Raw genomic sequence first — 13139 nt, 5'->3', positions numbered from 1 at the left:
TTGTTTCTTTGACAAAAGTTATTTTGTACCTTTTTCATTCTTGTCTCCTGCTCCATCTTATTATACATCTTTGTTGTTGAATTGCGTCTATGTTAGGCTGCCTGATGTTGCCCTATTGGTCTCTTGAGATGCTGTTCATTTTTCTTAAGTCATTTTACTTTCTGTTCTTTGGAGTGGGCAGTTTTTTGCCTTTATCGAGCTCACCAATTTTTTTCTTCTGCCATCTCTAATCACATCCTTTGAGTGAATTTTTCATCTCAGTTATTATATTTTTCAGCTTTTTCTTTTTTTATAGTTTCTGCTAACTTTGAAGGTATTTTAATTTTTGTAATGTTCTTAGGATACCTATTTTGAATTCTTTATATCTAACTCCAACATTCAGGGAACTCAGAATTAATGTCTATTGACTCCTCTTTTTTTCCTGCGTATGGATCAGGGTTTCTTGTTTCTTTGTACATAATGTAATTTTTGCTTGAAAAACTTGAGCATTATGAATATGTGTTAGTGGCTCTGGATTCTGTCAGTGTTCTGAGAATTGTTGGGTTTATAGTCAGATTGTGAAGCTTGCCTGATGGTTTTCTTGCTTCTGGGGAATTGCACTAATTCCAAGCTGTTCTGCTGAGTTTGGGTTCTATTCTTGCAGATTTCACCCTTGTAGGGTTTTATCTTCCTGCTCCCCTAACCGCACAGTAGAGGAATGCACCCTGTTGGAAAAGCATTTAACTCTCAGTAGAGCTCTGTTTTCCAAGCATAGTTTTCTCTCTGGTCTCTCCCAACTTCACCCCTTTGGCACCTTCAGTTCTTCACTGTTGCATACTAGTTTATCAGTTATCCAGTGATTTGGGCAAAGTTTGTACTGAGAATTTTTGTTTCACTCCCTCCTTTTCTGGTCTCACTGCCATGCTCTCTTAATTTGAATTTCCAGGTGCTTTTCCAGTCCTAAACCTACAATCATATTATCTGTTTCCAGAGATAATTTTTGTTTGCTTGTACCACACTTGGTGTCTTCAGCAGTCTGGGCTTACCTTATATTTTAGTGATTGAAATTTTTTATTTGGCCACCTAGGTGTCTTCAAGTAGAACTGCAGTAAATGAAATGCAAGGACTTTACTTCTGGCTCACTAGAGTTTAATCCCTTAGGGTCCCAACTCAAATAGTGGGCAGCATATAGTATGGTTCCCACCATTTTTGAACCTTGCACTCCCCTTTTGGTCCCCTAGGTCTACAACAATGTCAGAAATAATGATCGGTTTCTCAGCTGCCTCGTTGGGATTCACAAATAACCCCAAGGCAAAAGCATCTCCTAGTGCTGGGTTTATATCTGCAGGAGTCTCCATCTTTTCTTAGATTTTGGCCTGATCATTCTTCATAGTTGTGAGGCTTTTCAGTGCCTTCAAATTCATGAATTTTAATACTTATATTCAATTTCTCTTGTAGGTCTTGGTAGGAGGGTTGATAAATATTACCTATTCTGCTACAATTATTTCAGGCATGTTTGGATTGATAGGTGCATATGATATCATTCGGATGATGTCTCTATCTCTTGGCTTCGATTTTTTCTGTGGTGGCTTCATTCCTAAATGTTATCTCCACAAGATGCCAAAGGTGGCCGCTGGCTGCTCTGACCTACATCATTGTCATAGCTGTTCTTTCCACCTTTTCCAGTACTTGCAGACATCCTGAGAAGGATTCCAAGTTTCTCAGTTTGGGCTACATTCTCACCCATGAACAAATTAGTGTGGCCAAGAGGACAAGGTACTATGATCAGCCTGGTGTCACTTGTTCATCCCTTGTTCTAGCTGCCTAGGATTGGCACCATTTTAACCGTTGAGTAAGAGTGTTTCCTTAAAGGACAGTCAGGGTGCCATTAATATAAATAGGAAAAGAAATGTTAGGAATGATAGCAGATTGCTCTGTAACAGTTTTCATAGATTTTTAGAGTTCTCTTGAAAATTATCATTGTGTGGTTGAATCCAGTAAAGCTGCCTAGCAACAAAATTTCATAAAGTTATAGTTGACTGGTAACATTACTTGTAAAAATGATTTTGCTCAGTTTATGTATCTCTGAGATTGACAAACTGACAAATGTAGAGTCACTGCCAAAAAAAAAGAATTAAGATTTTTTTACATTTCTTTTTTCCCATGCTTTCAAAAGTTAAGAGCTCTAGCTCAATTGTTAATTTAAAATAACTCTTCTAGGGATAAGAATAATTTATATGGTATCCTTAAGCAGAGTTGCTATATCAGTCAACTATTGCTATGTAACAAATTCTAAAACTTGGTGGTTTTGAAACAGTTTACTATTAGAACAGATCTGTGAGTCAGCTAGCAGTATTTCTGTCTTGGTTGGGCTCATCTATGAGTCTGCATTCAGCAGCATATCAGGAAGGTTGCTCTGCTGCGCTTGGTTGGTTTCTCTAAGATGGCCTGGGGTAGGACATCTGAGCTGTCCTCTCATCCTCCAGTAGGTTAGAGTGGGCTTGTTCTCATGATTGTGGCAGATTTCCAAGAGAGCAGAAGTGTGCAAGGTCTCTTGAGGCCTAGCTCAGAACTGGCAAACTGACATCTGCTGCATTCTTACCTGTCTTCCTTCTAAGGTCAAGCCCAGAGTTTAAAAAGGTGGGAGAAACTGCACCTCTTAATGGGAGAAACTGCAAAGCTTCATTGCCAAATGTGTGAATAATGGGGTGGTACAGATTTGGGGCTGTTTTTGGAGACAAACTTTTTGATTCATGCTGTAAAGTTGCTTTTTCAGTGTTTGTTTAGTTCTAAGTTGAGCCCCATTGTATTGCAGCAGGAATAGTGCTTGAATATTGAAGGTGGGGCAAGTATAAATTTACATCAGTCTGTTCAGTAGTCAAGATGACTCTGGTTATACTTATTTCATAGGATATATCTGATAAGATTTTGGAAGCCTTGTTCATGCACTGAATTACCAATTTTAGGGTAATTGTAGTATCAGTTTTTAGGTGTTGAAAGGATTCATTTGTACTTTTACTCTTTTGGTTATAAAGACAATGTTCTTTATGTGTTCATTATTATTGTTTTTCTAACTTTTAAATTTGAGGTTTGACTTTTTTCCCCCAAGCTTATTATTTGCATATTGTGATTTTTAAAAACAGATTTATTGAATTATAATTGACGTATAAATCACTTGTACAATTTGAACAGATTTGCTGTCTGTATAAATCTATGAAATCATCACCACAATCAAGAATAACAAGAATATCCTTTACCCTGATAAGTTCCCTTCTACCCTTTGTAATCATTTCCTATTTATTGCTCCTCCCCTTATGCAGTAATATTTTTGTGTACATTTTTTCTCTCTGCATCATTATTTCCAGACTTGCCCATGTTGGGTGTATCATTAATTCAGTCCTACTTCATTGTAAAGATACAATGTAAAGATTCATATATTGTTGGACATTTCCCCCTCAGCTTTTGGCTGTTACAAATAAAGATGAACATTTGTATGTTTATTAGGGCTTCAACATAGGAGTTTTATGGGGACCCAATTAGTCCATGATACCTTTTAAGTAGTGCTCTTAATTTATTTCCTACAGAACCTGCCATCCTTAGTATATTAGTTTCCTTTGGCTGCTCTAACAAATTACTATGAACAAGGTGGCTTAAAACAATAGAAACTTACTGTCTTATGGTTCTGGAAGCCTAAAGTCTGAAATCAGTACCACTGGGCAGAACAAGGATTCTTACCTCTGGAGGTTCTACAGTAGAATCTGTCCTTTGCCTCTTCCCAGTTCTGCTGGCTGCTGGCATTCCTGGCTTTGGGTGTATTCTTTAAGACCAGTGTTTTCAAATATTTCTCTGCTTTTTCTTTGCCTTTTCTGTGTATAGTCAGATCTTCCCATCTTCCTCTTTATGAAGATGAATGTAATTGTACTTAGGCTTTACCAAGGTAATCTAGGTTAATCTCATCTCAAACCTTTAATGGCATCTGCAAGGATACAAGGACATATATTGCCATATAAGGAAACAGTTACAGGTTTCAGGGATTAGGGTGTGGATGTCTTTTGCAGTACAGGTTTTCAGCCCATCACAGTCAACAACCCATAGTAGATTTTTAATGTTCACACTTTGGTTTATAGTTTACTTTGTAATTGTATCCACTTCTGGATGGGTAAATTTGATGGCAGTGGGTGGCAGAGAGAATATTCTTGCCTCTTCTGGACATTATGCAGAAAACTCTAGGTCTCAGTTAGTGGTCCTGGAAGTATGAGCATCAGCATCACTTTAGGAATTTACTAGAAATGTGAATTTTCAGGCTCTAATCTTAGACCTACCAAACCAGGAATTGTGAGGGTGGGTGGGCCTAGTAGTCTCTGTAACAAGTCCTCTGGGTGATTCTAATAAACACTGAAGTTTGAGAACCACTTTTCTAGATTATTGATGTTATTAGTATTAAAAATATATATTTGCCCTTACAGCTCTTTTCTGCTAAAGCTAGTGTTTCAGTTAGTCTAGGGCTTATAGTCCACAAACTTTATTTTCTGTACGGATGCAGACATTTAGTACCAAAATGTTTGTACTGATAATCAGTAAAATTAATTAATTCAGTCACTAAAAGGTTGCAATGGGCTTATTTTTGTCAGTTGTGTTTTTACTTAGATGTAAATATGTCATAAAGTAACATTACTGGATCCAGATGATAATGAATTTTTTTTCTCTCATCCTTAAAAATGTGAATTAAACACAGTAGCCTCAACTTCGTTTGTTTATCTTCTATTTCCCCATGTACATTTTGAGATACATTGCAAAATTGTTTTGCTTTTACTGTGTGCCATCCAGTGAAAGTCCTGAAATGAGATAAGTGAATTGTCTTCATTGTGTCCACATATGTGTAGTTCAGAAAATACACAAGTAAACAGTTAAGGTTGATATAGAGCTATCACTGGTTATTATAGCAATTGAGAAAAACAACTTTACACAGCTGAAGACATTAAAGATGGCTCTGCCAGCATGACTGAGCTAAATACTGAAAAACCAGTAAAAAGATGTTAGCAAAATTAGAGATAGAAGGTAGGTATAGTTCACTTTGTGAAAAGGCATGAAGGTGGAGAGCACGGGTACTGTTTTGGGAGTTGATGTGTTTAGTATGGTAGAAACAGAAAGAAAGGGAAAGTGAAGATTGGGAATAGATAGGAAAGGCTGAGATCATTGATGAGCTCTAGTGAACTTGAAGCATAGATGTGACATCTTCAGAATAGCGATTGCAAAATGATTACTTACATAGTTTAGGGAGGAATAACTTGGAGATGTTAGTGAGCCTGGAAAGAGAACAATTATGGTAACCCAGGTGAGAACAGCAGTAGATATGGTGGTGCCATTTTTTGAAAATAAGAACTCACAAGAAGAACAAACCAGTGTGTCAGATAGGGGAAGGAGATGTTTAGAGTTCAAGGTAGAATATAGTTAAGTTTTCAGAAATTTGTGAAATATCATAACATTAGGGGTAGGTAGATTGTTGACAAGTAAATTTTCAGCAGAGTGTTGGGGTGAAGGTCACATTATACTAGTTTGAAGAGGCAGGAGAGTATCAGTGTATGCTTTTCCCTAGAATAATGGTCCCTGGTATTTACTAAGTGCTTAATCAGTGTTAACCACTATTATGGCCACTTTAGCATGTGTAGTAGGTCATCTCATACTGTTTTTTTTTTTCAGTTTTTGGCATACTTTTTGGTATGCACATAATAGTATTAGATAAACATTGATGTACATAGAAGTGTGTGTTTTACTAACAAATACTGAGTTTACTGCTATTGCCATACTGCTAAAACAAATGGAAGTTACACATTTTTTTCAGAGATCTGATTTTAAGTTTCTCATTTGAATAGATTATTGTTCCTCATAAAAGGTATTTAGCAAGTTTCTTGAAGGTTAAAGTGATCATATTTTAGTTGAATACTTTTGGATAGATTTTATATCAAGAAAATAATATGACTTGCAGTTTTAATTTAATGGTTTATCATAGATGTATTTATTCAGATCTAAAATAAAAACTAAATGGTCTTTACATGTATTCTTTCAGGTTTGATTTAATTTCGAATGAGATTGTTCTTGCAGCGAGATGTTAGTAAGACAAAATCTAGGTAAGTAGAACACTACTTTGTTAAGTGTTATATGTCAAAATAGGAGTGATGCAAAAAACTTACGTTTTTAAAATATGCCTTCAATTCAAGAATCAAGGAGTTTTTAAATAAAATCTTAAAATATGAAGAATTGACTGATACACTTGGTCCAGTTGATTTGGTGGGTGTAAAAATACAACTCTCAAGTTACAGAGCTAAGTTCTTAGTTTTCCTTCTTTTTTTGAGTTTAACTTAAATTTTCTATTTCCAGTGACTATTAAACACATTAGAAAGTCAGGTTGGTGTTTGGGTTAACCACTCTAAAACCAGTTCAGTAAGAGATTTGCTAGATTGCTTCAGTGTTCTGTTTTTAGTGGATTACAGTAATTGAGTAATCTGCTTTGTGAATTTTACTTTTTTCCATTAATGAAGCAACTTCTGCAAATAGCTTAAATTTGCCAAATTGTGACTTATGTTAACATAACGTACAAAGTTGTAAATGATTGTTTTAATATTTTTCATTTGGGTATGACTGAATGACTTCTAATTTAGCATTCTGTTTTACTTTAATTTTTTAAGATTTGACTTTCAGAAAATTGAATTGTGATCATGTACTTTTGGTCTGGCATGTGAAAGAATAACTTTTAATAATACAAACTGTTGAAATGTTAAAAAGATACATTTACTATCTATTGGTAAGTGAACATGACTTAAGTATATAAACAGATTAAAACGAAGGCTTGGATAGATTTGCAGTTAACTTGGTCTTTCTCTAACCTAACCAGATGTTTCAGCTGTCAGAAACTTGCTGATCTCAAAGTCAAAAAAAAAATCCTCTGATGAGCAGTGCTGTAGTTGAGTAATGTGTAGTTAAATAATGTATTCTGAATGAGTGGTTTAATTTGAAGCAGTGTTTCCTTTTTATTGTTAATTATGTAATAATAATAGCAGTGGTAGTGTAAAGAGTATTTACTGTTCTATATTGTGTTAAGTTCTCATGAGTTACTAATTTTTATAGTATCTCTTATAAGATAGGTACTGCTGTGTAGAAAATTCTTGTGTTTTTTTTGTTAATAGTTGAGCTATTTCTTTTTCTTTAGGAAAAGCACTTCATTTTTATAGCATTTATTATAAAGAACACTTGTTTATATATTTCCTGAAGGGGAGAAGAAGCTAGACTTCTTGTATTTAAAGTCTTATAGGAATTTGGTATACTGGTTGAATATACAGTGTTTACTAGAACCTTTATTCTGATTTCTTGTAAGTTAGATACTGCTCCTGGGATGACTTGGTTTAGCATATTCTGATCTTATTTCACCACAATTGTATATGCATTTTTAATTTTTTAATTAATATATAATTTACATTTTTGTTGGGTTTTATCTGTGGTAAAATGTGTAAAATTTATAGGACAGAACTGAGTGAGTTTTTACATATATGTTCACATGTGTAACTACCATTTACACCAAGATGTAGAACATTTTCATTTTCCTGGAAAGTTCTTGTGGTCTTCCCTTTCCAATGCAATAGATTTTCCCCCTGAGGTATACATCTTTCTGAATTCTATCAGCATAGCTTAGTTTTGGGTGTTCTTAAACTTTATGTATTTAGAATTATAAAATGTACTTTTGTATCTGGCTTTTTCATTCAATATGTTTTTGAGTTTCTTCCATGTTCTTGTATCAGTAGTTCTTTTTTTATTGCTGAGTAATATTGCATTGTATGAACACACCACAATTTTTTTATGCATTCTCATCATAATTTTGTTTGGGGGCATTGTTAGTTACTTCAGTTGCTGTTGGGCTGTAGGAAGGACCCAATGTGGACAATACAGAGGTAGCATGATAGGCATTTTAGAAAGAAATGAAGTATTTCCCAAGTTTTTCAATTCAGTTGGAACAAAATAGATAGGAATCTTCTTAGTTCAGACCTTAAGGAAGACTGAGTGTTGTTGATTTTGATTACTCTTTACAAATGAAGTCATTAATCCGTTTTATGGAAATCAGAGTGTTTGATACTAATAGCATTCATTTTGTGAGTTTGTACTAGTTATTTCTTTAAAGATATTCAAAGATGTGTTAGACTAATACAAATAGAAGATTAGGAGGACTGGTCACATGTGTAAGAAGGGAAGAAAAATTTTCCTTATTTTCCTGAGGGTAAAAAACTGTTGGAGTGGAGGAAGAAATTGAATCATAGTCTGAAATTGTGATAGCATTTTTAATACCTAAAGCTTGGGAAGCTTGCTATTTGCTGAAAAGTATTTTGAAAAATGTTGTTTTATTATTATAGATCTGTAATACATATACACAATATACTTTGTTAAGAAATGGAACTTTAAGAAAATGTTAAAGCATTTACACTATAGTTTTTTTTTCTTCCATATTTGAAATTTGGTTAGTTGTTTGGCTGTCATCTTTCCTGGGGGATTTTTATGCCTTCTAGCAAGTCCAAAGCAAAAAAAGGTTCTTCCCCATTGGGATCAATTTGTTGCTTTTCCTCTGTAGCTTCTGCCGTAAAGTTTGAACAGAGAGTTGGATACTGACCCCATCTCATGCTATTGCCTGTGTCTCCCTACAGGGATTTTCTTAGAGACAGATTCTTACCAAATGTAGAACCTTGGTTATTTCTTTTATTTCATTCAGGATCTAAAATGTGTTTAGTTTTCTCGTTGATAAACTTTGAGTATTCAGAGTTTAACCTTGCAATTTCTTGACTTACATGTATTTAAAAGATTTTAGGTAATTTTTCTTCTCAGAGACTAATAGGTATACCTCAGTTTCAGACTCTTTTTCATTTTGTGCTTCAATATCTTACAGTGTCACCTGCTGCTAAGCTTTTTCATATTGTGGAATCCTGAATCCAAGGATTAAAGTTCTTTAGGAATGTTTGTCTTACATTAGCTTAATTTCCTTAATTTCCAAGTTAACCTCTTTCTGCTTCAATTTCTTCAGCAGCACCATGGATGTGTTGCCTTTGTTGTAATGTGGAAAAGAAAACTTTTTAGTTAAAATTATTTGCTCTTCATTCTAGATGAGATTACACAATGTACAGTCAACCTTTTCAAGTATATGTCCAAGTAACATTTAGTATTTTTGACATTTTATTTTTTAATAGAAGTCACATGTGCTTATGTATGTGAGCAAATAGTACAGAAATGTTTAAAATAAGAAGTAAAACTGTCCTGTTGCCCACCACTGTAATTCCCATAGATTACCAAAATAGCTGTTATGTATTTTGCATCTTTCTCTTTACTAATATATCTTGGGCATTTTTTCATATATGCATTACATTTACTATAACTGTTTCCTTACTTGGGTAAATCTCAGGTGTTTTTGTATGTATAAGCAGTGCTGCAGTAAATATTCTTGGCTGCACCCATTGGGGTTGTGTCAGAGTGCCTGTAGAATAGTTTGTGGCAATTGATTGTAGCGTCAGTGTATATGTGCACTTTAATTTCTGATATACCACAAAATTGCATTCAGATTGTACCTTTTAAAGTTCTTATTAGCAGCTTTGAGAATATGTTTCTCCACACTGCTAAATACTACTTTGTGTTTTAATCCTTGCAAGTTTAACCAGTGAAAAGTGGTACTGTGCATTTCATTAATTGTGAGGTTTCTCAAAGATGTGAAGTGTCACCTTCATCATAACTTAATTCCATTGGTGAATATGTAATTTGCAAAGATTTTTCTCCTCCATTGTTAAACCCACAAATTAATGCACCTTCATATTTTAATATTGAATAACCAGTTGTTTGCTTTTGCTATTCCCTTCATACTATTTATTTAGGATAAATAATATATATATAATTTTATATATTTTTATGAAATACGTTTTATATTTTATTGTTATAAAACAGTTTTATATGTTTTATAAACTATATATGGTTTTACATATATATGTAAAGCTGATGTTAGCATAGTCTGATAAAAGGAAAATAAAAGCCATTACTAAGCATTATATGAATTACATCTGGATTAGTAGCATGCTGCTCAAAATCTGTTGTCTCTTGCAATTCAAGCATTAGAAAATTTTACTTCTTTGCATGTTTTTTTTTTTACTGCCCTTAACATGTATAATAAGTTAACAATTGTTGGTCTCAGGTCCAGCTTTAAAGTTAAGTCCTTTTTTTGAATTCTTTAGTTGTAGAAACTGGTAGATTTAAAACCAAAAAAAAAAAAAAAATGGGGGCTGAAAAAATCCTTAACATTATTATGATAGTTTTCCCTGAGTTATTATTAACTCAGGTATTGCCTTCTTTTGGACTTCTTTTTTTGTGTATGTGCAATATTTTCCAGTATGAGTCCTTTACTCCTGAATATGTTATATCCCTCTTTGTCTACAGCTCTTAGAACTCATCCTTGGTATCACTGTGTTGTGTTTTTTTTGTTGTTGTTTAAAGGGTTAAGTAGGCTGCATTGATCTGTTTTAAACCTAAGCTGTCAGTCTGTTTCTTAAAGGAATTCTTATCCAGGCCTGTATTTAATATAAACGTTTCTACCCAAATCTGAAGTGGTTTTCAATGTAACAGTTAAAGCCTAAGTGGCAAATGTCATTCCAGCATGTAAACAGGAAACCATAAAACTGCTCTGTCAGACCCAGGAATTTGGCAATTGCTATAGTTTAACCATATGTGATAGGTCTAACCTGTTAGGTAAAACAAGGCATTCAGTAAGCTTTATTGAAACCTAATGTTCTAGGCACTATGCCATATGTTAAGTATGCATTGGTAATAATTAGAATTCTCAGTGCCATATAGCTAATTATGTTAAAAGTCATGAACAGAATACTGTCAGGTATGTGTAGGAGAGTATAGTAAGACTAAGGAGGGAATTTTGAAGGAAGAGATCAAGAGAGGCTTCATAAAGGGAAGGGAATATTTATGTTGGGCCCTGAAAGAAAGAATAGAATTTTGACTGTAGGAGGACCTTGGGGAAATGCAGACAGAAGGGATATGAACTAATGGTCTTATTTTAATTTCCAGAAATTATTGTGTAAAACAGTTCCATTTAACTAGATACCCATGGTGTCAAGGTTACTGGCACTTTACTAAGTGTATGAAACTTTATACTTTACTATAGCTTAGGAACTCAACTGTTTGAAGTTTCCTTGTCCTCTTTTTTCAAACTTTTTTTAACAAGTCTCATTTTGAACCCACCAAGAAATAAATTATACTGTGAAAGGCTCTATGCTGCTCATTAATTTAAGTAATATGATATCACACTTAAGGGTCTGAGGTTTGTAAATAATAAAAGACTGGTGTGAGGTTAGGAAGATAATTGCCAAGACAGAATTAGAACCTAAGTCTTCTGACCTGATAAACTATTCTTTTGAGATGACCATCAAAGCGGGTATCTAGAAACTTTTAAGGGTCTTCTAGTTAAACTGAAGGCTATGGGCCTTCCTGTCAGATGGTTAGTGCTCAGTTAATATTTGTTTAATGTTTTATTGATTCAGTCAGTGTTTTAGGAATTGGTTATTGTAGTTAAATTGGTTTTAGCTCATACTTGATACAAGCTACTAGTCTCAGGAGGAAAGATGACTATGTAATTATAATAAAATGTGATTAGTGGTGTGATAGTGTGTGTTCTTAGATGGCAAGGACCATGTCTGTTTTATTTGTTAATATAGTACAGCACTTAATACAGCATGTACTCATAGTAGGTATTTAACAAAAATTTACTGAGTGACTGAATGGAAATATGGCAAGTCCTCTCAGAAGAAGTGACATTTAAACTAAATATTGGAGGCACATTTGTGATTTATCTAGATAAAAGTTGGGGAAGGACTATTGTTAGCAGAAGAAATAGCATGTGGAAAGGATGAAATCTAAGAAAGGGAAGATTGGTGGAACTGAAACAAATATAGCATGTTTTGAGTGTAGGAATTGTACAGGAAGTGAGGATGGGGGAGTGGCTAATATCAAGAGAGAACACAGAGTTAAGGTTTGAGCTATTTAACTAGGAGTTTTATAAACCACTTTACGAAAGTGTCTATTAACAGAGTAATGAGACAACATTGAAGGAGTATTAGTGTGAGGAAGTGATGTGATCAGATCTGTGTTTTAGGAAAGGTCCCTAATTATAATGTGGAGGACAGATCAGAGGAGAAGTTTGATTGGATTCAGGATGACTAGTAGCAGGAAGATGCTGGCCTGACTCTAGAGTGGTGGTAGAGGGTATAAAAAGATGTGGTCAGATTTGAGAGAGATTCAGATAACAAAATAGATCAGCTTTGGTGATTAACTGTAATGGACCTGGGAGTAGGAGAATAATAAGGAGGGAGTTAAAAGATGATCTTCATGTTTCTGGCTGGATCAGTACTATATTCACAGATAGGAACTGTGGAGAAGAAACAGGTTTGTAGACAAGAGCTTAATTTAGATATACTGATCTTGAAGTAGATCAAGACAGCTAAGTAGAAATGTCAGGTGGCAGTTAGATACAAGGAACCTATATAACCTATGAAAAACATCTGAGAGTCATCAGTATTTATTGATTGAATGACTTAAAAGCATGACAAGGTAAGATACTAAATATTAATCTCACCTACTGCACCCTCTGCAGTTGACAGCTTTTATATTTTTTTGACTGATTAAAGGCTAAGACTATGAAAACCTTATATTTATCTATTTTTTAAACAAAAGTTCATATAGTGTTTACTTTCTCTACATGCTCTACACTCTCTCTACTCTAATTGACAATTAGATATTTTTTACATGATTGATGAAGAACCAAAACCATGAAAAGTCCAGATTGATTTTGGTTAACATTTATATAATGCTTACTATATGCTGGTCATTATTAAAAGTACTTTATAAATATTAACTCAGTCCTCAGTTTTCAGATAAGGAAACTAAGATATAATGAGCTTAATTGATTTAGCAGTGGAAGAGCTAGGATTTGAATTAGGTAGTGTAGCCTCAGGGTCTGTGCTCCTAAAGACTATTTTACTGCCTCTCATTTGAGCTGTAATTTATCTCTGATGAGAAATCATACAGAAAAAGCTATATTCAAATATATAGTCTTATCTCATTTAGACTCTCACTTC

At 34.1% G+C, this 13139-nt stretch overlaps 1 protein-coding gene across 15 annotated transcripts in view; it reads left to right on the top strand.

The window, feature by feature from the left end:
• Window positions 1-13139, top strand: part of ZNF644 (zinc finger protein 644) — a 112710-nt gene that overhangs the window by 20041 nt on the left and 79530 nt on the right. For 14 of the 15 annotated variants that reach the window (XM_057500408.1, XM_036889315.2, XM_036889265.2 and 11 more), the window contains one exon: window positions 6047-6107. The exons of the other annotated variant lie outside the window; for it this stretch is intronic. In XM_057500408.1, coding sequence (XP_057356391.1) covers window positions 6086-6107 — 22 coding nt within the window. In that variant the 5' untranslated portion in view covers window positions 6047-6085. The remainder of the gene's footprint in view (window positions 1-6046; window positions 6108-13139) is intronic. 15 annotated transcript variants of the gene reach the window in all.

The sequence above is a fragment of the Manis pentadactyla genome, chromosome 4 (genome assembly GCF_030020395.1).
Source record: "Manis pentadactyla isolate mManPen7 chromosome 4, mManPen7.hap1, whole genome shotgun sequence".
Classification (NCBI taxonomy): domain Eukaryota; kingdom Metazoa; phylum Chordata; class Mammalia; order Pholidota; family Manidae; genus Manis; species Manis pentadactyla.
The sequence above is the reverse complement of the archived record's forward strand: the minus strand, read 5'-3'. Positions and strand labels throughout refer to the sequence as shown.